Here is a 20,525-nt window from a genome sequence, read left to right on the forward strand (position 1 = left end):
CTTATGAGGTATCGGATCTCGGAGTGTGGGGAATAATCGGCGCGGACTGAAGCCCACGATGACTCCATGGCCTTTTTCGCCAGGGCTCCAAATTCGAGCTCCGAGAACGGCGCTACTGCAGGGCTGCACCGTTGGGCCATAGAGACGTCCGATGACATAGCCACAGCCGCGACGTGAGGCTTGAGACATATCTGACCAGTAGTGGGGCGGCGGTCTGGATGACATTGCAGCGTCTCGCACGTGCATTGCTCGACGGCCGGCGGCGCTGGAATGAGCAAGCTAGGAGGATCCTCTGCCGGCGTGGAAAATACGCTGCACCACGACGTCCATGCTTTTCTCTCGTCTGTTCTGCCTCGGGAGCGCTATGGTTGCTGCTGCGAAAAGCTGCTCGCACTCGCGTCGCCGTCCATAGTACGGCTATTACCTCGCCTCCGATTCGCTGGTGCTTGCACCTCGATATCACTATCACTATCACTATCGCGCAGTATGGCTTCACATTCGCGCGACTCCTCCAATGCAAGTGCCCGGCACGCACATGCGCCTTCGACGCCCAGCCAGCTCCGCCAGGCTCATGCGCCCTCGGACAGGTCCAGCTCGCCCGAGGAAACCATGCGTCCCCGCCGCTATCACGACGACGACGAGCCCCAGCCGTCGAGCAGCGCCGCGCCCCACGACCTCGAGTTCTCCACCGACGGCATCCATCCGACGACGGATGCGACGTCAGTACATTCAACCCATGAGGAAGTCGCTCCCCCCGGCGGCATCATCGAGATCGACCTCGAGCCCACGGTGCGCACGCGCTTGCTGAACCAGCAGGACTGGGGCACCTTCAACCGGGCCGAGGGAAGGCCGGCGGCACATCGCAACTATGGCAGCTTCGCGGGTAGCATCCACTCAGAGCAGAGTTTCGGCGGCACCTTTCCTGGCATCCGCGAGACGGCAGAGGGCGATGCGCCCGACGAGGCACACGCTATCCTGGGCGATGCCTTTGCAGACGGCGTGCTGAACAAGGGGAACGGGCAGAAGATGAGCACGACGCGCTGGCTCGCTGAGCGCCACGGCATCAAGGACAAGCGCATGATGTACCTCAAGTACTACATTCCTGTCCTCAACTGGACGCAGCAGTACAAGTGGCGCTACTTCAAGGGCGACCTCATCGCAGCCATCACCATGGCCTCGTTCTACATCCCCATGGCTCTCTCCTATGCCTCCAACCTCGCCCACCTGCCGCCTGTCCATGGTCTCTACAGCTTCGCCCTGAACCCTCTCATATATGCTGTGCTGGGCACCTGTCCGCAGATGATTGTCGGTCCCGAAGCACCTGGCTCCCTCCTCATAGGCGAGATCGTGCGTGAGAACATCAAGAAGGGTACTACCGGCGACAACGACGGTAGACGAAATGCCGAGATCGCTGGCATCGTGACGTGCATGGCCGGTGCCTTTATCCTTATCGCAGGCTTCTTCCGGCTTGGTTTCTTGGACAATGTCTTGAGCCGACCCTTTTTGCGAGGCTTCATCAGCGCCATCGGTGTAGTCATCTTTGTAGACCAACTCATTCCCCAGATGGGGCTCGCACGACTGGCTGCTGATCAAGTGTCCCACGGCAGCTGCTTGGACAAAGTCGTCTTTCTCTTTCGCAATGTCGGACGCGCCCATGGACTCACATGTGCCATGTCCTTCACTGCCTTTTTCATCATCATGTTCTTTCGGTATGTTGCGAGACACAATCTCCATGCTGGACTCACTAACAAATCTGCAGAGAGTTCAAGAAGCGACTGCAACCACGATACCCTAATGTCGCCTACATCCCTGACCGATTTGTCGTTGTCGTGCTATCTGCCGTGCTTACCTGGAGATATCGCCTTGACCAACAAGGCCTCGCTGTACTTGGAGAGGTTAACTCCAGCGCCAAACTATTCACCGTCCACTTCCCTTTTGAGACCTCGCATCTCAAGTATGTATCCGACGCCATCAACACGGCCTTGATCATTGCTATGTTGGGCTTCTTTGAGTCCTCCGTTGCTGCCAAGTCGCTGGGCAGCGGTGACCACACCAAGGATGGCATCCAGATGCCATTAAGCGCTAACCGTGAGCTCATCGCTCTGGGTACTGCGAACATTACCGGTGGACTGTTCATGGCGCTTCCAGCTTTTGGTGGCTACGGTCGCTCCAAGGTCAATGCATCCACTGGTGGTTTGACGCCAATGAGTTCAGTCTTGTTGTCCATCATCACTATTTTGTGTACCGTCTTCATGCTGCCGTATTTCTACTACCTCCCCAAAGGCGTTCTCTGCGCCATGGTCTCAGTCGTAGCATACTCACTCGTTGAGGAGGCACCACACGATGTCAAGTTCTTCCTCAAGATCCGTGGCTGGTCAGAGTTGATCCTCATGGGTCTCATCTTCTTCATCACCATCGTGTGGGATCTGAAACGTGGTATTGGTGTCGGTATCGGTCTCTCTATCCTGCGGCTGATCCGTCATTCGGTTCGCCCACGCATTCAGATTTTAGGCCGCGTGCCTGGAACTACTAACCAATTTTCAAACGCGGAACATCACCCCGGAGATGTCGAATTCATTGAAGGGTGCCTGATCGTCAAGATCCCCGAGCCTCTGACATTTGCCAACACCGGCAACCTGAAGACCCGTCTGCGTCGCCTCGAGGACCATGGTACGGAGAACGCGCACCCTGCTCTACCGCGCGTTCGCCGTGCAGAACACAACAAGAACGTCATCTTTGATGTTCACGGTGTCACATCGCTCGATGGTGCTGGCGCCCAGGTCCTGGCTGAGATTGTAGAGTCTTACAGGAAGCGGGATGTCAGAGTCTTTTTCTGCAGGGTGCCGCAAGAATCCAGTCCCGTCTACCAGCTATTCGACAAGAGCGGTATTATCGAGATGTGTGGAGGTCCAAGACACTTTGTCCAGAGTGTCGAGGAGGCGCTTCGCATGACCGAACTGGAGCGACTCACGGAAGAATGGGCAAGCTCAGCGGAGAGCTCCCGGGCTGTCTCAAGCAGAGCTTGAGTCACTGCAACGACGCATGTAACCTTTTGGCCTATTCGCAACGAACAAGAGTTCGCGAGCATTGCATTACGGAATTGGCGTGTATGAGCGTTTTACTGCGATTAGACTTCTTGTATCTTCCTTTCAGCTTTGGGCAACGAACTGCAGTCTCGGTATCAATATGAAAAGCATGATCATTTTCCGGTTTCCCGTGTCAGAACCTCTGACTGTTTGGAAGTCTGCCAGGCGTCCAGCAACTATGTCGAGCGACGACCCGGTCGCGAACATCGGAGCTAGATCTGCCCCCAGAGCGTCGGCCGCGTATGGTATCCTGCAACCGGTGTCTAGCCCCAACGCCTATTTTCTGGTTCCCATTTCCAATCACATTTGAGATGATGCAATTGTTAGATGCGCTCTTATGCAGGGCTGCTTCAATCTCGCAGTCACAATCAATGCTGTCGTGACTAAGATTCGAGAATGCCGTGTTCAGAGATCCCCAGATGCGGGGATAAGCCGGTGGACGCGCTACCCTTGGGACAGCACCGCGTCTGCACTCCACTTTGGAACATCCTCACGACCCAACACCGGTACGCATTATGAGCTAGAACCAGCTCGCGAGACCAACTTCCACAACCAGCATCAACAATCAGTGTCGTATCAAGTGCGAGCCCGCAGCCCTGACTTATCTCCAATAGTCCGCGGATGTCTGAGTGCAGCGCATTCAGACCGTTGGCGCCCCAAGCCTTTGACGTCGACCAAGCTTTTCGGCGTCTTTCAACAAAGCTTCGCTGTGCCGTCTTTTCCAAGCCAAGCGACGCTTATGACCTCTTGACCACTCTTAGCACGCAGTAGCCCCTGTCGTGTGCTCCATCCCATGTCGCCTGCTAGCCAACTCTGGTCTATCGTACCGCCCTCCGCGGGGGTGCCATTGGATGGCAGGTCAACATGCGGGGTTGCGGGGACGTCATGAGGATGTCGAAGATGCATGCTCGGGTCGCACTGGTTATCTGTGATATCGTTTCCGGAAGGTTCAACGATGATCGCGTGCATGTCTAGTGGGATTAAAGAAAGCGTCGCGCCCACGGTGTCTTATAAGCTCTTGTAAGCTCAACAGTCTGTCGATCTCGTTCGGAGAAAGAAGACTGCACTTCCCCTTACGCTTCGCGTTCTGAAGTTGCCCGCGGGTTGTCCTCGATTCATAATGGCGGACGAGAAATACGATACTACCGAGCAGCGCGAGTTCGCGCCACCGGCCGCAAAGATGTCGGCTGGTCGCTACATGGCAACGCGCATCCCCACTCTCAAGCCTGCCCACGACAAGGTCGCCAACCCCATCGCGCTCCTGCGTATGCTGAATCTCCAGCAATGGCTCTTCTTCCTCGTCGCTTTTGTCGCCTGGACCTGGGACGCGTTCGACTTCTTCACCGTCTCCCTTACCGTGGAAAATCTTGCCGAAACCTTCGGTAAAACCAAGGCGGATATCACATGGGGTATTACATTGGTTCTCATGCTGCGAAGTGTGGGTAGTATCATCTTCGGTCTGGCGGCTGATCGGTACGGAAGAAAGTGGCCTTTCATCATCAACAACCTACTCTTCATTGTGTTGGAGCTAGGCACAGGTTTCTGCTCGACCTACAACGAGTTCTTGGGAGTGAGGGCTTTGTTCGGTATCGCCATGGGTGGACTGTACGGAAATGCTGCTGCCACTGGTAAGTCTTCCTTTCCACCCCCGCATCATGCAGATAGCTGACACTGTCACAGCCCTTGAAGACTGCCCCGAGCAGGCCCGTGGTATCATCTCCGGTATGCTACAACAAGGCTACGCTTTCGGTTACCTACTAGCCACCGTCTTTGCACGCGCGTTCGTCAACACTGTCGGTCACGAATGGCGACCGCTGTTCTGGTTTGGTGCAGGCCCACCAGTCCTGTTCATCATCTTCCGTCTCTGCCTCCCAGAAACGAACGCTTACCTCGAGCGTAAGCGAATACGCGAAGAACAACCCAACGCCGCCAAGGTTTTTGCTCAGGAAGGCAAGGTTGCGTTAAAGCGTCACTGGCTCTTGTTGGTGTATCTTGTCTTGCTCATGGCGGGCTTCAACTTCATGTCGCACGGAAGCCAAGACCTATACCCGACCATGCTGAGTAACCAGTACAACTTCTCCTCCAACCAGGTCACAGTCACACAAGTCGTCGCCAACCTTGGCGCCATGACCGGTGGTACCGTCGTCGGCTATTGCTCATCCATTTTCGGTCGCCGTATCAGCATCGTCGTCATGTGCGTTATCGGCGGCGCTCTACTCTATCCCTACACGTTCGTCTCCACCAACGCAGTCATCGCCGCAGCTTTCTTCCAACAGTTCTGCGTCCAGGGTGCGTGGGGTGTCATCCCAATCCACCTTATGGAGCTCTCACCAGGATCATTCCGCACCTTTGTCGTCGGTACATCTTATCAACTCGGAAACCTTGCTTCTTCTGCCTCATCAACTATCGAAGCGACTATTGGCGAGAGGTTTCCACTTCCACCGAAAGGCAAGACAACCCGTTACAAGTACGGGCTAGTGATCTGCATTTTCATGGGATGCGTGTATGCATACGTTATCCTTCTCACAGCTCTGGGACCAGAGTATCGAGGTAGAAGCTTCGATGTGGCTGCCGACGAGGATATGAATGTTGTGACTGGTGCAGATGATGGCAAGTACGGTGCGAGACACGATAGTGAGGACGCGGAGGCGAGAGAGCGTGTATAGAAGTCGCGTACCGAGGGACACTTACCATGTAGCTATCTCTAGTCTTTCCCATAGAGCAAAAATAGTACATGATGCTTCTAGACTTTATCTCCAGCATGCAAATGTTGAGCTCTCACCGTGAGGGTTGGCGGTGTTCGACATCCGGAGTTGGCAACCGCCTTGTCTTTGAGGCTGTGTCTACCCGATGTGGAGAGACAGGCCAGAAATCTGTACTCGTGTGATCGCATCTCGTAAATTGTATATTGCCTGATCCATGGCGTTGACGTAGGCAATTTAGACATTTCAAGCAAGCTCGGTGCTGCCATTGGCCACAATTAAAATCGGCAGCGGCATCCGTCGCTAGCGTTGTACGACTGGTAGCCGCCTTCCACCCCAAATAGATTGTCTTCATCACTCGTAATCTATGCAACACTCACATCGTCTTGTACACCTTCGCTTACAACCAATTCGCGCTCAAGGTTCGGGTCTTTCGCGATGGGTACGGCTCTTTCGACCTTATTGCCGGTGGGTGTCTCGTAACGAATGCGCCAGCCTGGGGCAAGAGACAAAGTATATATGTCGCTCGGGAGATGTTGATATGCCGGCACCAACTGCATATTCATTGCATCTCATCTCCAGGTTCAGCCAAAGATCCCCGCCAAGATGAAGTCTTCCGTTATTTTGCTAGCAGCTACTGCGTCTGTCGCCAGCGCTCACTGTACGTCCCGATGCACTGCACACCACCCAAGAAAGCAAGCTGACCTCTCAAAGACACACTTCCAAGCATCAACGGTGCCGCAGCCTGGACTAGCGTCCGTCAAGCCAAGAACTGGCAGGACAATGGATTCGTCGGCAACGTGCAAAGCAACGACATCCGCTGCAACCAACTCAGGGCAGGTACAGCGACTACTACTGTTGCTGCTGGCTCGAACGTAAAGGTCAGCGTCAACCCGAACGCTTACCACCCCGGTCCCTTCCAGTCGTACCTTGCCAAAGTACCAGAGGGCGCAGACATCAACACCTGGGACCCAACCGGCGCCGTCTGGTTCCGAATCTACGCCGAACAGCCCAAGTTCGGTTCCCAGTTGACCTGGCTGAGTATGTTTCTCACAACGCTCTTACCCTGCTAGCATATACTAACATTTTTTCGCGCAGGCGCTGCCACCTACGACATCAAAATCCCTCAGTGCATTGCGCCTGGAAAGTATCTGATGCGCAACGAGCACATCGCCATTCACACTGCTCAGAGTGTCGGTGGAGCCCAGTTTTATCTGTCTTGCGCACAAATTGAGGTTACTGGCGGCGGCAGCAAGGCGCCATCGAACCTTGTCGCGTTCCCTGGCGCGTACAAGGCTACCGACCCGGGTATCCAGATCAACATCAACTACCCTATCCCTACAAGCTACACCAACCCCGGCCCGCCTACCTTCACATGCTAGATGCAAAGGGTTTGCGCTAGAGGCTTATATGCTTGCGTGGAGCAAAGCTTGAAAGCTACGTCGCTGTAGATGTAAATAGGTGTTTCATAGACAAGATCAGTTTGCGAACATTACAAGGTGCATAGAGTTCACCTTTTGATGAACCAAGGAGACTTTCACTGTGGCAAAACGGCTTACACAGATGAGATACTGATGTGTTGACTTCTGTCTTTCCATTCTCAATACCCTTGAAATTGACCACCAAGATCAACTTACTACTGAAGTAACAGAGTCGTGGGTACCTCCTAGCATGACACCAACCGACTGTTCATCTTCGACTCCGATCGAGAGTCTCGCTTACACCGGTACCTCCAAATCCAACCATACACCTAATCTACGCTCCATCCGAGAGGCCAAAACTTCCCATCCACCTCAAATAGCATGATAGCGCTCAGAAAGCTTCTCTGCATCATACATCTTCGCAGTCGCCCTCTCCAACTCATCCGCGACATACTTCCAAAAGTTGCGCTCACACTTCGCCACCGCATCCATAAGCTGCTCCGTCATCTGCGGCGTCTCCAGATCATTCTCGTGTACCTCTGAGGGAACGGCATGGCGCAAGTTGTCCTTGAGCTCCGTCGCGTTGTTGAAGTCCTTGATGCGCTTCTTGCCCGCCTTGCTAAGAACACCTGTTCCTTCGGCGTTGGAGTACTGGTTTGGGTTGCGCAGGTGCATGTAGTCCTTTGGGTCGAAGCCGATCTCGCCGACGGAGGTGGCAATGCGGGGCGCGTTGCGGACGAAGCGGCTGTAGACTGCGGCGTCGGTGAAGGTTGCCGGTTCGCCTTTGGAGAGGCGCTCTTTGTTGAGGTGGCTGGCGATTTCGCTCCAGAGGAGCTTTTGATCTTGGCGGAGGGTCTTGATGAGGATGTTATCGGGGTCCTCTTCGACGCTGGGGCGGGTGCTGGTCTTCTTGTCCTGAGGCATGAGTACGGAGATGTTGTTCTCGACCTCCGCCTTGGTGGCTTTGGCGCGCTTGAGTCCGTCCATGACGCGATAGTTGTATGGGCCTTGGGTTCTCAGGCGATTGAGAAATGTACTTTCTTGGGCAGGAAAGGCGTGGTCAGAACCTTCTCCGTCTTCAGGTTCAAACAATGGAGATTCCGCTCGGTTACTGGTTGGCGCGACTGAGGGATGGAGCGTTTGGGAAGAAGGGGATTGATAGCTGCCTGAGAAGTATAAGTACTAATCAGTATGACTGTATCTTACTAGACTCACTTGGGCTCTCGGTGGCGGTGCTCAGGTGAGAGAGTGGGCCACTGGCGCTCGTGATCTTTTTGCCCCGTGCAGTCTTGATCGTTCCTATCTTCACTCCGTCCTTTTTGAATCGCTTCTTACCGCTGCGAAACATCGTGTCTTCCCCAGCAGCGTCAAAGAAGAACACATCATCCCCCCTTTCTTCGCCCGAGAAGCCGATGTCCGGTATAATGACTTGGTCATCTTCAGCCATATCGCTCGCGCTGGCAGGAGACGCTGACAGCCTGAGAAAGTGAGCTTGTTATCATCGGCTCTAGAAGACTTGATTACGCCCAATGCTATGCTCAACGCAAAGGGCTACGATGGACCATTAGACGGCAACAGTGATCGTGATCACGCGCGCTGCCGGCGACGATAGCCTAAACACCTTCAAAACAACTTACTGAGTACTTTCTTCAACAAGGTCCATGCTGTGTTTGATATTGAACAACAAATGAACTTGCGTTCTTTCGTACGGTATAGAATACTGGAGACAGTGAGGAAGAAAGCAACAGGGCTAATGTATTTAGTACTGCATTGAGTCTCACGGAAATACCTGATGTAAACTGGATGCAATACTGCAGCCTAAGGCACGTACCTCGCGCGTCGCAAACGGTGTGCGAGAAATGCCTGGAACGCGAGGGGCCCCCAGTGAATATGGCCATGATCATCACGCCATGAAGTAGCGGGGTCTCTTACAAGCTAAGCGTCTGTAGTCAATGATAGGCCAGGAGAAGAGCATGCTTGGAAAAGAATTATCAAGTCTCGTGTGCAAACGCTTAGTGTTTGCAATCAGGATGGTGTTGGTGCGTCTAGATCTAAATTCCGGATTGAGACTCAGCATATTGCGAAGGTCCCATAGTGCGGAAAAAGCCGAAGAGACCTCTGCGTGATATGCCAAGGTGAGCAGAGTGAGCAGAACCATGTCGGAAAAGATCAGGAGATAGCTCATCGAGTATGTGTCGTGTTTCAACACTGGGAATTCAGGTCGTAGCGTTGCGGATAAGATATGTTATAATTTATACTATGTGTTGCACAGCGTTTCGTGCATTACAAGGCCTCGATGCGGCCAGACGAGTCGTGAAGTGGTCGTACGGAATTTGAGATCAGTTGAGTACCTTCCTACTTGTGTATCGCGCAGAAGACTAAAGCTTCGGCCCTGTTCAATTCACCTTGCGCAGTGTCGGTTGGTGATTCCGTCTTTCTCGTCTCACGAGTATCTTTTGACTGCTTAGGAGGAAGCAGAGATCGAAGAAGAGACTTGGTAGATGCAATCGTTGACCCTGACTTTGTTGATTCGGCGTCCAATTCCAATTGTTTGCAGGAGTCAGGTCTATCGGTGGCCGACATGGTTTAAGAGCTTTCGTGGAAGAGCTTGCTTTCGATGTGTAGATGAACTCTGGATGACGGTGGCAACGGGTCGTATGTGGACGCTTGCTTATTGTTAAATAGATACGTAGGGGCGCTTGCTTGGTCTCACACATCTTGCTTCATCGCTTAAAATGAAACGCAACCTATAGTAGTATTATCATCAACCCATCGCTAAGTCAATACCCTATACAGCATACCTAGGTAGATACACGGTTTGCGAGAGTCGACTTGTGAGCTCTCATCAGCAAGCCGACCAAACGGTGAGTTTGTGCGCACGACAATCTTTGTGAGTACGCGAAGAGACATACAGCTCTACAGCCGAAGGGTGCAATACTCGTTGTTATTGCAAAGATTCATGGCCAGAAGCGTGTGCGTGTCGAATGTTGATGTAGTAATGACGAAAGGGGTCTAGTGCCTTCCGTATTGGCCGCACGCCCCGCGTCTGGGAAGTTTGTCAATCATCACACGTCATGCGCGCACGCGTGTCCGGACCCCAACACGCGCACTGGTAGATCTCACAGTCACCATCTTCACGCCTGATCATACGATGCCGATCTTGATGACGATTTCGGCAGATCTAGGTCACACAATCGCGCGCCCGCCAACACATCCTCGCGACTTTGACAAACGCACAATAATTCATCGCCATCACATGTCAACACGATTGTGGACTCTTTACTCAACAAAAGAGCTCATTTTTATATTTACAGCTAACTTGAGAACTCACTACCTACGCATTCCAACGGCGCATGGTGGAGTTTGAACCAGCGAATGTGGATCCAATCTCACCCCACTTGATCTGGCTGAAGGTGACTGTAGGTGCCTTCTCAATCTGTTGGATCGCCTTAGGGAAGCCTTCAGTCGCATTGCATGGACCGGATCCGGACTCTGAGCCGTCAAGCCACTGCATGGCACCGCTCTCATCCCACCAGATGCTCAGCGCGAGAACCATACCGCGGGCCAGAGCATCACCCATGCCCTTGTGGCCACCAAGCTTGCTGTACATCTCAGCGCCAGCTTGAGCACTGCAGAACTCCTGGTCCATAATGATCTCCTTCCTGGCGTTCTCAATAACGACGCCATCCTGGACGTACTTGCGGACAATGGCCTGGAGGACGCCGTCCTTGGCAGGGAACTGGGTGATGACGGTGAATGGCTTCGTGGTGTCGACTTTGAGGCCAGTACCGTAGTAGTCGGGAGAGCTTCGGTGCTTGTAGGGGTTGTCTCCGCATCCGTTCTTGTCGCACAATCCAGCTTTGCCGCACTCATCGCCTGTGCAGCCAAAGAGGCCATCCGTGCTGCAGGTGTGAGGCGCGATCTGGTTGGAGCGAGCGTTTGCCTCCCAGATATCCATTTCGTTGCAGCAAACACCCTGACCCTTGACGTTTCCCTGGAACGAGTAAGCATGAGTACTTAGAGAGAAGACAGCTTGTACTTACTACACCGTTGATCCACGGTGTGACGAAGCACTGAGCATCACAGTATCCCGTGCCATAGGCGGCACCACCTGGGTTCAGTTGAGAACGTCCACCATCAGCCTCCATCTCGCTGAGGTAAAGGGCGCCGTTCATGCCGCATGGCAGCTTCGATACGTCGACGTCGAAAGCCAGCTCGTTACCGGTCAGTTGAAGCATCTCGTAGTTCTCCTCGTCCTCGGCCAAGAGGTAGACCCTAGGGCTAGCTTGGCCGCCACTGGGGTTGAACATGTCCAGACGAAGCTCGCCTCCGGTAGTGTAGACACCCATTGTGGAATAGTCTTCGATGCCTTCCATGATGCAGTTCTTCGCACATGTTTCCTCATCAGGGCACGCAACCGGATCGGCTGCACTACCCCAGTTTCCGCAGCCGAGTGTTGAGTTACCCTTTTGATGGATATTATGGGAAGCTGAGTCGGTGACAATAGCGGTGCTCTGCTCTTTGCATCCTCCCGCTTTGGTGCACTTCCAGGTGGTGAGCTTGGGGTGCACTTCTGGGGTGTTGCCTGGCGTTTGGGCAGCAGCAAGACCTAGAAGGGTCGCCGCGATAAGGGTGTAAGGAGCCATGGTATAACGATTGACTAGGCGTGAACTTGAAAGGAAGGACTTGCAGGGCTTGGAGAGGTGCGAACCGTGAGTCTCTTTATAGCTGCTTTGACAGCGAGATGAAGCCGCGGGCTGTTCTTGTACTAATGGACTGCATGCATGTATCAATTTCAACATATTACAGGATATAAGAGCCGCAATGTCTTGGAGCCTGCATTTAGTAAACATCGTCAATGGACCTGGCGGCTGTTGCTGCCATTGGCCGCAAGCTCTGCCTCGGCCCTATTGTCAAGGTCGCATTTGTTTCGAACCCTCGCCGCAAGATCTTGACAGCGCAAAACGGTCCGGAAGAACATGCAGAGAACCTTCGACAATCTATTTAGGAGATTGCTATTTGCTCAAATATATTGCACTTGATCACGGGGCCCCAGATGGAGGTTTCATGTGGGGCATTTACCCGGTGTTTGCTCGGCGCAAAGAGAGCTTGACTTATACAAGCAGGTGCCCGCCCTTTGCCGTGCTTCTCACAACCAAAAGCCCACCGGGAGCCCGGTTTTTAGTCCGCAGTCGTAGTAGGTCAATACAAGCGTCGAACAAAAGCAATGTGCGGCGGCAAGAAAGAACCAGGTTACCGGGTGAGCAGTCCGACACTCCTAGCATCCGACGCGATGAGACTCCCTCTCGCTGCAATGTGTCATTTCAATGCGCATCTTTTCGCGTGCGCTCGTCGCAGTAAGTTCCAAGTACCAAGTGCTCGGCTCAAGCTTCTTCTGTTCTGCCTCGCGTTGTACAGAACGGATCGCTGGCTATGGCTATACTTCTCCGGCACCATCTTCCATCAGTCTTCTTCTACGACCATCTTTGACTTCTAGTACTCGTCGCACGGCTCCTGAAGATAGTCAGTCTTTACATTCATTGATGAACGGTCTTGATGCCGTCGTCCACGACGATCAGTTTATCGCTGGCCTTGCCGCAGCCATGGAGCAACGAATGACTCGGTCGCGGCTGCTCATTCATCTTCGTCGATCTGATGTTTCGTGAGCCCGAAACATCCCTACGGAACCTTGAGCAGCCTTCACCCCGCTCTTGCCATGGCAGCTATCATGGCAGCTATCATGGCAGCTATCATGGCAGCTGTCATATCTTCTATCAGGCACACCATACCCAGCTCTTTCATTACTCCTACGACATCGGTCAGATTCTTCCGACTCTCTTGGAAAGTGGATTCACAAGACAACCGTTGTCAATGCGTCTGGCTGACAGCGCATTCAAACGGAGCTTTCGTCCCGCCTGGGACGACGTAAGCTTGGTGTCTGCTCGCGGTGAGTAGGACAAGATGTGAGCGCGCTCATCAATTTCTTCTCGAACAAGCACCTCGGCAGTGGTCGGATATGAGCAGCCTCCGGAAGTCGGCTAGGAAGTTGGGGTATGTTTGGCTGCCAACTTTTGACAAGTAAACATTGTCGCGGAGTCTAGCCCAAGTGTGTGGCTGTCGTTGCCCTGTTGGGTCAGTCCCGCTATCGGGATTTTAGTCATGTGGGCCACCTCAACTGGTGAAACTCACAAGGAGCAGCCCTGCGCCGGAGTAGCGCCGACGGAAGCTCTAACACCCTTTGCGTTGCCATTTCCGCATGCCAAATCCAGGCACCTTGGCTAAGGCCCCTAGTTCTCCGCATTTGCCAACGTTGACGGAATTGCCGTCCCGGTATCGATTGTGGCGCCACCATCTCCAGATGGTCCAACAGGATTGAACGGCGAGACACCATAGTTTCGACGCGAACCTCGAGCAAGAAAGCAAAGTCATCAACATTGCTTATGACAAAAGCAGTCTTTACAGCATCTGAGTAGTCTATCTAGTACATCTCCCAGGAACGGTCTCACTTCGGCCGTATTGGCTTAGTGCAGAAGCCGTGAACTGATCCGGCCTTCTTGTTTTTTCGAAAACGGACAAGGAACGCTAGGATGTCATACGCTCGCGACATAGATCAGGCATTCCATTCTGCAAAGCCTACGAGTCGTTTGTAAGCCATGTGGCAAGGTCGGGTTGAAGAAAAGTCAGCACCAGGTGCCACGGTATGAGTTTTCTTCGTTTTTCGTTGGCTGTCACGACTCGCTTGGGTTAGCCAGCCAATGAGAGCGTACAACTCGCCCTGCGCACACCATCAGCAATGATGAGGACAATATCTGGAATTTGGAATGAGTTCAGCAGTCATGAGGACGAAAACCACCTACAAGCTGAAGGCCACTATCGGGGAGCGGGGAACGTTCGTAGGGCACAAAGATGGTGGTTCGGCACGGCACGGGGGCGCTACCTACCCTATCCTCCGTCCTCATAGAGTTTGCTCTCAACGTCTGGTTTGGACGGCGCCGGATAGCACCCTCAGGAAAACCTCACACGTACGAACGCGCAATCGCGCACAAAGTTGCGGCAAGGCCGGCCAGAGAGCTGTCAGACTCTTATGGAACGGCTGCTGAACCCTGGAGACCCGCACAAGACCGGCACTTCGATGCCTGTACATATTGTAAGGCCTTTGCTCTTTCAAGCCAAAAGCAGTTTGACATCCAGTATGATCGCCCTCTCTCCTTTCGCCCGTTCAGGCAAAGTGGGCGTCTTCGGAGTTCCTTCCTCGCCATGGGATTGTGCACCTCGACGCGGTGACGTCCACGCTTGCATGATTCCGTGCACACATTTGACTCGCTAAATGCTCCTCCCGACTCAAGCTCCCGCTGCACGCCTCACCATTGGAACCACAAAATTGACAAAAGCATCATGAGGCTTTCGTCGGCGGGGATTTAGTGAAAGGCTAGAGACAGATCCGTTTGCTTTTGGCAATCAAGTGGCCTCGTGTATGGCCGAGCAAACGACTCGCACTCCCCTTTCTCGCGTGGCAACGCTTAGCGAAGCACGTTGCCGATCTTCCTGCCTCGCCATAATGGATCTGCCCCACAATGAACCTGGCTCGAACAGTATCCTGCGTCGACTACCGTCGCAAGGATACCCAGAGCAGCGTCGGTGGTCTTGCTAACAGTATTCTAGCGTTCACAATGCCAGGAGACACACGGCTCGGAGAAAGTGTTGAGACGTCTGTTCGCGCGATCAGCGACGAGGGGGAGGCCGAACTTGTCGAAATACAATATGCTGCAAGGTCGTACTCGAATCGCGGTTTTCCAGACTCATCAATCCTCTCCCTCGCCTACATAACCTTATTTTGACGATTCTCCCGACACACCACCGAGTATGGAGGACCGAAGTGGTTCGGTGCTGGCTATAGCCCTCACCTTCTTGATCTTAACATATATCACCGTTGGCCTTCGTTGCTATGTCAGGTAAGAGATCTACTTGCTATCTTCATTGTTTTTGGACGCGTCGCTGATAAGAATGTAGGATCTTCATGGTGAAGGGATTCGGCATTGACGATTACTGCATGGTCGTCACACTTTGCTTTTTCACCGGCTATCTCGTGTCTCAAATCGGCGGTGCTCTCCACGGAACAGGTGTTCGCCGCGAGAAACTCACCGACGAACAAGCGCAAACGGCCCTTCACTTCTGGTTCTTCTGCGAAATATTCTACACATTATCGACATGCATGCTCAAGATCGCCGTCGGGTTCTTCTTGCTGCGGATTACCGTCGTGCAGATGCACATCTGGCTCATCCGGTTCATTATGGTAGTTTCTGCCATCGTGGGAGTCGCATACACATCGGTCGTCATCTTCCAGTGCAAGCCGGTCTCGTTCTGGTGGGACCTGAACCCTAATCACCATGGCACTTGCTTGTCAGCGACACTAGTCATGAACTTCACGTTCGTGGTTTCTGGACTCAACGCGTTTGCGGACTGGATGTTTGCGATTCTCCCGGTCCTGATCGTCAAGGATCTCCACATGAAGAAACGCATGAAAGTCATAGTCGCTTCCGTCATTGCTCTTGCCGCAGTGTAAGTGTTTCGCGAGCCGCATAATAATGTCTCTAACAAATCGATAGTGGTTCGACAGCAACGATCATCCGTCTCCCGTACACGACCTCATTGAAGGGATACAAGGGCGACTTCCTCTACCGAACAACCGATTTTGCGATCTGGAGCACAGTAGAGGTGGGATTGGGCATAACAGCTGGTTCTATCGCGACACTGAGGCCTCTCATGAAGCAGGCTCTCGAGATCACTCGCTCGGCCTCAGCTTTACCCTGGAGTAAGCCTTCGCTGAACTCCGGCCCGCTGCAGTCGGGAACCCAACTGGGCACGCTCAAGCCTTCGATAAAGAAGTCGATCACAATCACTACCTCCAGGGCACGGAGAGAGAGCGCCAGCTCTGACGAGGAGATAATACTGGGCAGAAGCCAGCCATCGGAAGCATGGCAGCAGCAGCAGGGACTGTCTGGCTACGTTACGTCTACCGTTCTAGATGAACGTGAGAAGCGACAAATATCAGAGAAGAGTCGCCAACATAAGACAGAACGTGAAAGAAGAGGCAGTCCTGGAGGGGCCAGCGACTCCACTCTCGACAGCAAATCGACTGGAAAGGCCGCAAAGGTCCATGAGCGTTTTTGATTAGAAGTTTCCATTTGAAGCACTGCACGATACCCCATAGTAATAGAATTCTGCATCAATACACATGTCTCCGTATCTATGCCCCCATGCTACCCAACAGCGCTGGTACTACGTTCAATGTTCAAACACCGGCACGTTCATTAAAACATGTACATTTGTGCATCCAACCTGACTATCCACTCTCGGTCTAGATAGACTTCTGCCCGGTAACCACCGGCACCTAACACCTCACTTTCAAAGCCGACAACCGAAATTCATCGCGAGGAGACTCATCAGGTGCTAGCGCAAAAGCCAGAACGAGCTCACCCCGACTTTGACCAATTCCAGCCTCCACGATATCTTCCACTGCCTGCCCGCGCGGATCATATAGATCATCTAGATCACATCCGTAACCCCCTTCGCCGCTCACCGCTCCTGGCCCATCTCATCTCCCCTTTCATCCCCATCCCGCTTTCGTGCCATGCCCAGTAACGATCCACGCTGACCGTCGATCACCTAGCCTTGTCTTCCGCTGTATCGGTAACACGGAATAGGCGATCAACACCGTTCATGTAAATAAAGTTGCTGTCGAAAAACGCTCCAGCGCGATTGATTAGTCGATCCGAGAGGTCGGGGCATCAAGGGAATGTCTGATTCCGAACTTTCACATTGTCTGTGATTGCGATGGAAGAACCCGTGGTGGTGAGCCTCAAGACTGGGCTGAACGACGATTGTATGTATATCGCGTGAGTCTAGCTAACTACTTGAGCACAGAGCTATCGCGATCATCCCGCATATCGAGGTACAACTCCGATAATCAGCCCGAACCGAGGTAGTCAAGTCAAAGGTGCTTGATCTGCTACGTTCAGCTATGCATCTGAGCCGTGATTGTATAGCTGACATCTTGCTTACAAACGTCACGGGTCCTTCCGCACAACGGCGCGTGAAACGGGCCAGCAAACTGCTGGCCTGGCAAAGGTCCGACTACACGATGACCGCGGCAGAAACTGCAGCAACCGACCATAAGCACTTGAACCCATAATCACGGCCTTTGTTCCTGAAACAGATGCTCTGTCTGCCCAGGCATGTACATAGTCAATCCGCATCGCCCCACACCGAGACCTCTTCCCGCTCATGTCCCTCACCATGAGCGACCTTCCCAATATTCTCTTGCATTGATCTCAAATTCCCAATTATATTACATTATCAGGTGTATCGACGCTGCCGCCGCAACTACCTAGCCTATATTTACAACCGACTACCACAATATATCTGAGAACGCAGTCCTGAGCACTTCCGTCCTCGTCTTCTGCATCTCCGGTGCGATGCCGACCAGATCCAAAATATCGAGACACTTCCGCGCATCTTCCTTCGCTTCCTTGAGCAAGGGGTCTGCTGAGGGGGGCAAGCCGTTGTGACTGGGTGAAAGTGGTTGCGCTTGCTGGCCGAGGATTCGAGCCATGAGGAGCTAGGAGACATGTCAGTAACCTGGTAATCATACCCAAAGATTCCAACCTACGGCTTCCTCAAACGCGCGGTGTTGGAACACCCACCACACACTGGCATCGATCCTAAGGTACTCCCAGAAATGGAAGAAAGACTGTAACGCCATCCTAGCCGCGTCCAGCGCGCCTTTGACGTCGCATGGTACACCCTCGGCCGGGTTCTCATCCGCCTGTATGGCCATGACGCAATGCCAGAAGTTGCTTCGGAAGAACAAGTTCTGTCGTAACCCGCGTGGGTTTGTTTCTGCCATACTACGTATAGTGGCTTCGTCAGATGCCGTAAGATCTGCTGGGAAGCTCTTATGCAGCGCAAAGTATTCGTTCACCAGCTCGGCCTTATGCGATAATGAGGTTGTCAAGGGCGTTGCCAACGAACGTGGGATGCAGACAGTGCGGGATACAAGATTGGCCATGTGCCACATCGAGCGGATGTATCTTCGATCTGACAACTCGTAGGAAGGATAGAGATCATGGTTCGAGGCGATGTTGCTGATGCTCATAGGATTGATGACGGGGTCTGTCGTGCCGTTATTTGAAGAACCGTTCGGGATGTATTCATCAAGGTCATCGCTCAGGGATTCTGGCTGTATGTCTGAGAACACACTGGTCGGTGGGAGTTTTAGTAAAACAGTAAGAAAGGTGTCCTGAAAATAGATGGCTTGCCAGAGCTTCCGCCGTTGCTGTTTGTCACTCAGTGAACACCGAGGCGCGATGATGTCTGGGTCGCGATGTAATCCCATGGCGTATGCTTGCCGTACTAGAACTCCACCAAAAGCCCATGCATCAGAGGCATGATTGTCGTTCATCAAAAAGTATCCTATCAGAACCATGGCCTGCAGTGTTCTGACCGAAGCTCGACTGAGGTACGAAGATATTCGCAATGCCTGCTGAGCAGCTGATATGTAGAACTCGGCAATCTTCGCTCGCTCAGCATTGTCAGTGGTACGGATGAACTGCGTACCCATAGCGTACACAACAAAGTGAAGAGCAACCAGCACGGGATCTGCTGCATGTTTCTCCTCTAATGGTAGCGACCAGAACCGTTGGTAATCGGCATAGAAGTTCCTGCGATGTACCATGGGGTATACTGGGTCGACAGCATCAAAGTACTTGTCTACCAAAATGTCTGCCTGCTCTTTAGCTGGCAACACGCCGACAACTTCGGCGAGACCGCCGCGACTCGTCCAGTAGTTAGCAAAGGGATGCTCAGAACCCAGACCAAAGAATGGCGCGGGCGTGTGGTTAGAGTAGGGTATGTTTGATAACAAGAATGGCGAGGACCCTGACGATGACAAGGACACGCTACGATATTGTGCTCTGACTGGCGTTGGTGGTACCTGGATGTGGGCCTGTCAAACGAGTCAGAGAACCGCTAGAACGATGCTTTTCACGACATTTTCACTGATGATGAAGTAATGCCAAAGATGGGCTCGGAATATTTGACGGCCACGAAACTCGTCAGGTCTTGACCCAACACGTTCGGCCGGTTCCTCAAAGCCCCACAATCGCCAACAGCCACCGGCGCCCGAAGGGTTGGGCCGACATGCGTTCGCAGGAGGTTCGCAATGATATGACAGGAACAAGGGGTGTGTATTACCTGAACGGGCTTGTTGCCATGTGGGTGCGGGTCACTGCCAAGGTGCAACGAAGGCCTCGCGCTCGTTTTTCTGGAGCGTCCCGCAGTGCGACCGGCGCCAACCCTGTGCAAAGGCTCAGCAGATGCGAGTCCAGGGATGCCATGGGAACTTACTTGTCTGTGGAAGTCGCGATCAAGTTGGCAATGTCGGAGTATTTGCATGTTGACTGTCGCTTGATGCAGGCCAAGCAATGAGGACGAGTGCGGTCACACTGCGTCGGTTCAGTCTCGGGCAGCCATTGCGCCAGCGCGCTGCACTCACTTTGGTCTTGCGCTCGACACACTCCTCGCAGCTCAGCGTCGGCTTGTTGCGCTTTTGCTTCTTCTTGGGTGGCGCATCGCCGTGGGTGCCTGTCGCGCTGGTGGTGGACGGATCCGGACTCGTCGAGGGCTGCGTGCCTTCGTCATCCATTGTGCAGCGCGTGCGGCGATCGGGCAGCGCGTGAGCTTGGTCCGAGTGCTTGACAGCGACGGGCAAATGCGAGGATCCAAGCGGCAGCAGTGGGCACAACGTTGGCGGGAATAAAAGTGAGGGTTGAAGTATTTCCGCGCTGGAGCTGACGCGCCCCAGAAAAGGCCACCGAGGTTGCGTGGGGACGCTGTGGAGTTGATACCAGCCACTGCTGCTTGGCACGATTGAGACGGGGCCTAGAACTCACCACTAGAGACGACGTCAGTTGGCCTAGTTCACGTCAATTTAGGCTATGGATCATCCTGCGCGTAGATGCGATAGCCAGCCATGACAGCAGGTGATGCAGGCGCGTGTAGATGGGTGGCATGTCATCTCCAGATCTGAAGGCTCCAAAACAACACCACACATGCACTGAGACGACAACTCTACATGTTTTGTTTGAAAAGACACACAAATCTCGCTGTTGATATCATGTCCCACTAGTCGCAGTGCATGCCTAGCTGACGTCGAAGATTCAAAGGCGTCCAGCGTCGGCTTTTGCGCTATTCCCGAAGCGCCGGCAGTACTAAATCTACCGGCCAGGAACGCTCATGACAGCATCATGATATTTGTC

General features: G+C 53.3%; 7 protein-coding genes across 7 annotated transcripts; 4 read left to right on the plus strand and 3 right to left on the minus strand.

The window, feature by feature from the left end:
* Nucleotides 1-486: 486 nt before the first annotated feature.
* J4E86_004370 (uncharacterized protein) lies at nt 487-3,026 on the plus strand (the record flags this gene model as incomplete). Its single annotated transcript, XM_051444912.1, has 2 exons — nt 487-1,709; nt 1,760-3,026. The coding sequence occupies 2 exons, from the start codon at nt 487-489 to the stop codon at nt 3,024-3,026; spliced, it is 2,490 nt and encodes an 829-aa protein (XP_051304537.1).
* Nucleotides 3,027-4,206: 1,180 nt separating this feature from the next.
* J4E86_004371 (uncharacterized protein) lies at nt 4,207-5,752 on the plus strand (the record flags this gene model as incomplete). Its single annotated transcript, XM_051444913.1, has 2 exons — nt 4,207-4,714; nt 4,767-5,752. The coding sequence occupies 2 exons, from the start codon at nt 4,207-4,209 to the stop codon at nt 5,750-5,752; spliced, it is 1,494 nt and encodes a 497-aa protein (XP_051304538.1).
* Nucleotides 5,753-6,394: 642 nt separating this feature from the next.
* Nucleotides 6,395-7,170, plus strand: J4E86_004372 (uncharacterized protein; the record flags this gene model as incomplete). The annotated part of the gene is made up of 3 exons (XM_051444914.1): nt 6,395-6,449; nt 6,503-6,829; nt 6,887-7,170. The coding sequence occupies 3 exons, from the start codon at nt 6,395-6,397 to the stop codon at nt 7,168-7,170; spliced, it is 666 nt and encodes a 221-aa protein (XP_051304539.1).
* A 411-nt stretch (nt 7,171-7,581) lies between these two features.
* Nucleotides 7,582-8,656, minus strand: J4E86_004373 (uncharacterized protein; the record flags this gene model as incomplete). The annotated part of the gene is made up of 2 exons (XM_051444915.1): nt 7,582-8,216; nt 8,425-8,656. The coding sequence occupies 2 exons, from the start codon at nt 8,654-8,656 to the stop codon at nt 7,582-7,584; spliced, it is 867 nt and encodes a 288-aa protein (XP_051304540.1).
* Nucleotides 8,657-10,543: 1,887 nt separating this feature from the next.
* On the minus strand, nt 10,544-11,855 carry J4E86_004374 (uncharacterized protein; the record flags this gene model as incomplete). Its single annotated transcript, XM_051444916.1, has 2 exons — nt 10,544-11,203; nt 11,253-11,855. 2 exons carry the CDS (start codon nt 11,853-11,855, stop codon nt 10,544-10,546), a joined length of 1,263 nt encoding a protein of 420 aa, XP_051304541.1.
* Nucleotides 11,856-15,072: 3,217 nt separating this feature from the next.
* J4E86_004375 (uncharacterized protein) lies at nt 15,073-16,380 on the plus strand (the record flags this gene model as incomplete). The annotated part of the gene is made up of 3 exons (XM_051444917.1): nt 15,073-15,161; nt 15,220-15,768; nt 15,816-16,380. 3 exons carry the CDS (start codon nt 15,073-15,075, stop codon nt 16,378-16,380), a joined length of 1,203 nt encoding a protein of 400 aa, XP_051304542.1.
* A 1,237-nt stretch (nt 16,381-17,617) lies between these two features.
* Nucleotides 17,618-19,912, minus strand: J4E86_004376 (uncharacterized protein; the record flags this gene model as incomplete). Its single annotated transcript, XM_051444918.1, has 5 exons — nt 17,618-17,827; nt 17,879-19,213; nt 19,462-19,564; nt 19,615-19,712; nt 19,763-19,912. The coding sequence occupies 5 exons, from the start codon at nt 19,910-19,912 to the stop codon at nt 17,618-17,620; spliced, it is 1,896 nt and encodes a 631-aa protein (XP_051304543.1).
* Between the last annotated feature and the right edge of the window lie 613 nt (nt 19,913-20,525).

This window comes from Alternaria arbusti (assembly GCF_024043155.1).
Source record: "Alternaria arbusti strain BMP 1465 chromosome Unknown scaffold_4, whole genome shotgun sequence".
Lineage (NCBI taxonomy): Eukaryota > Fungi > Ascomycota > Dothideomycetes > Pleosporales > Pleosporaceae > Alternaria > Alternaria arbusti.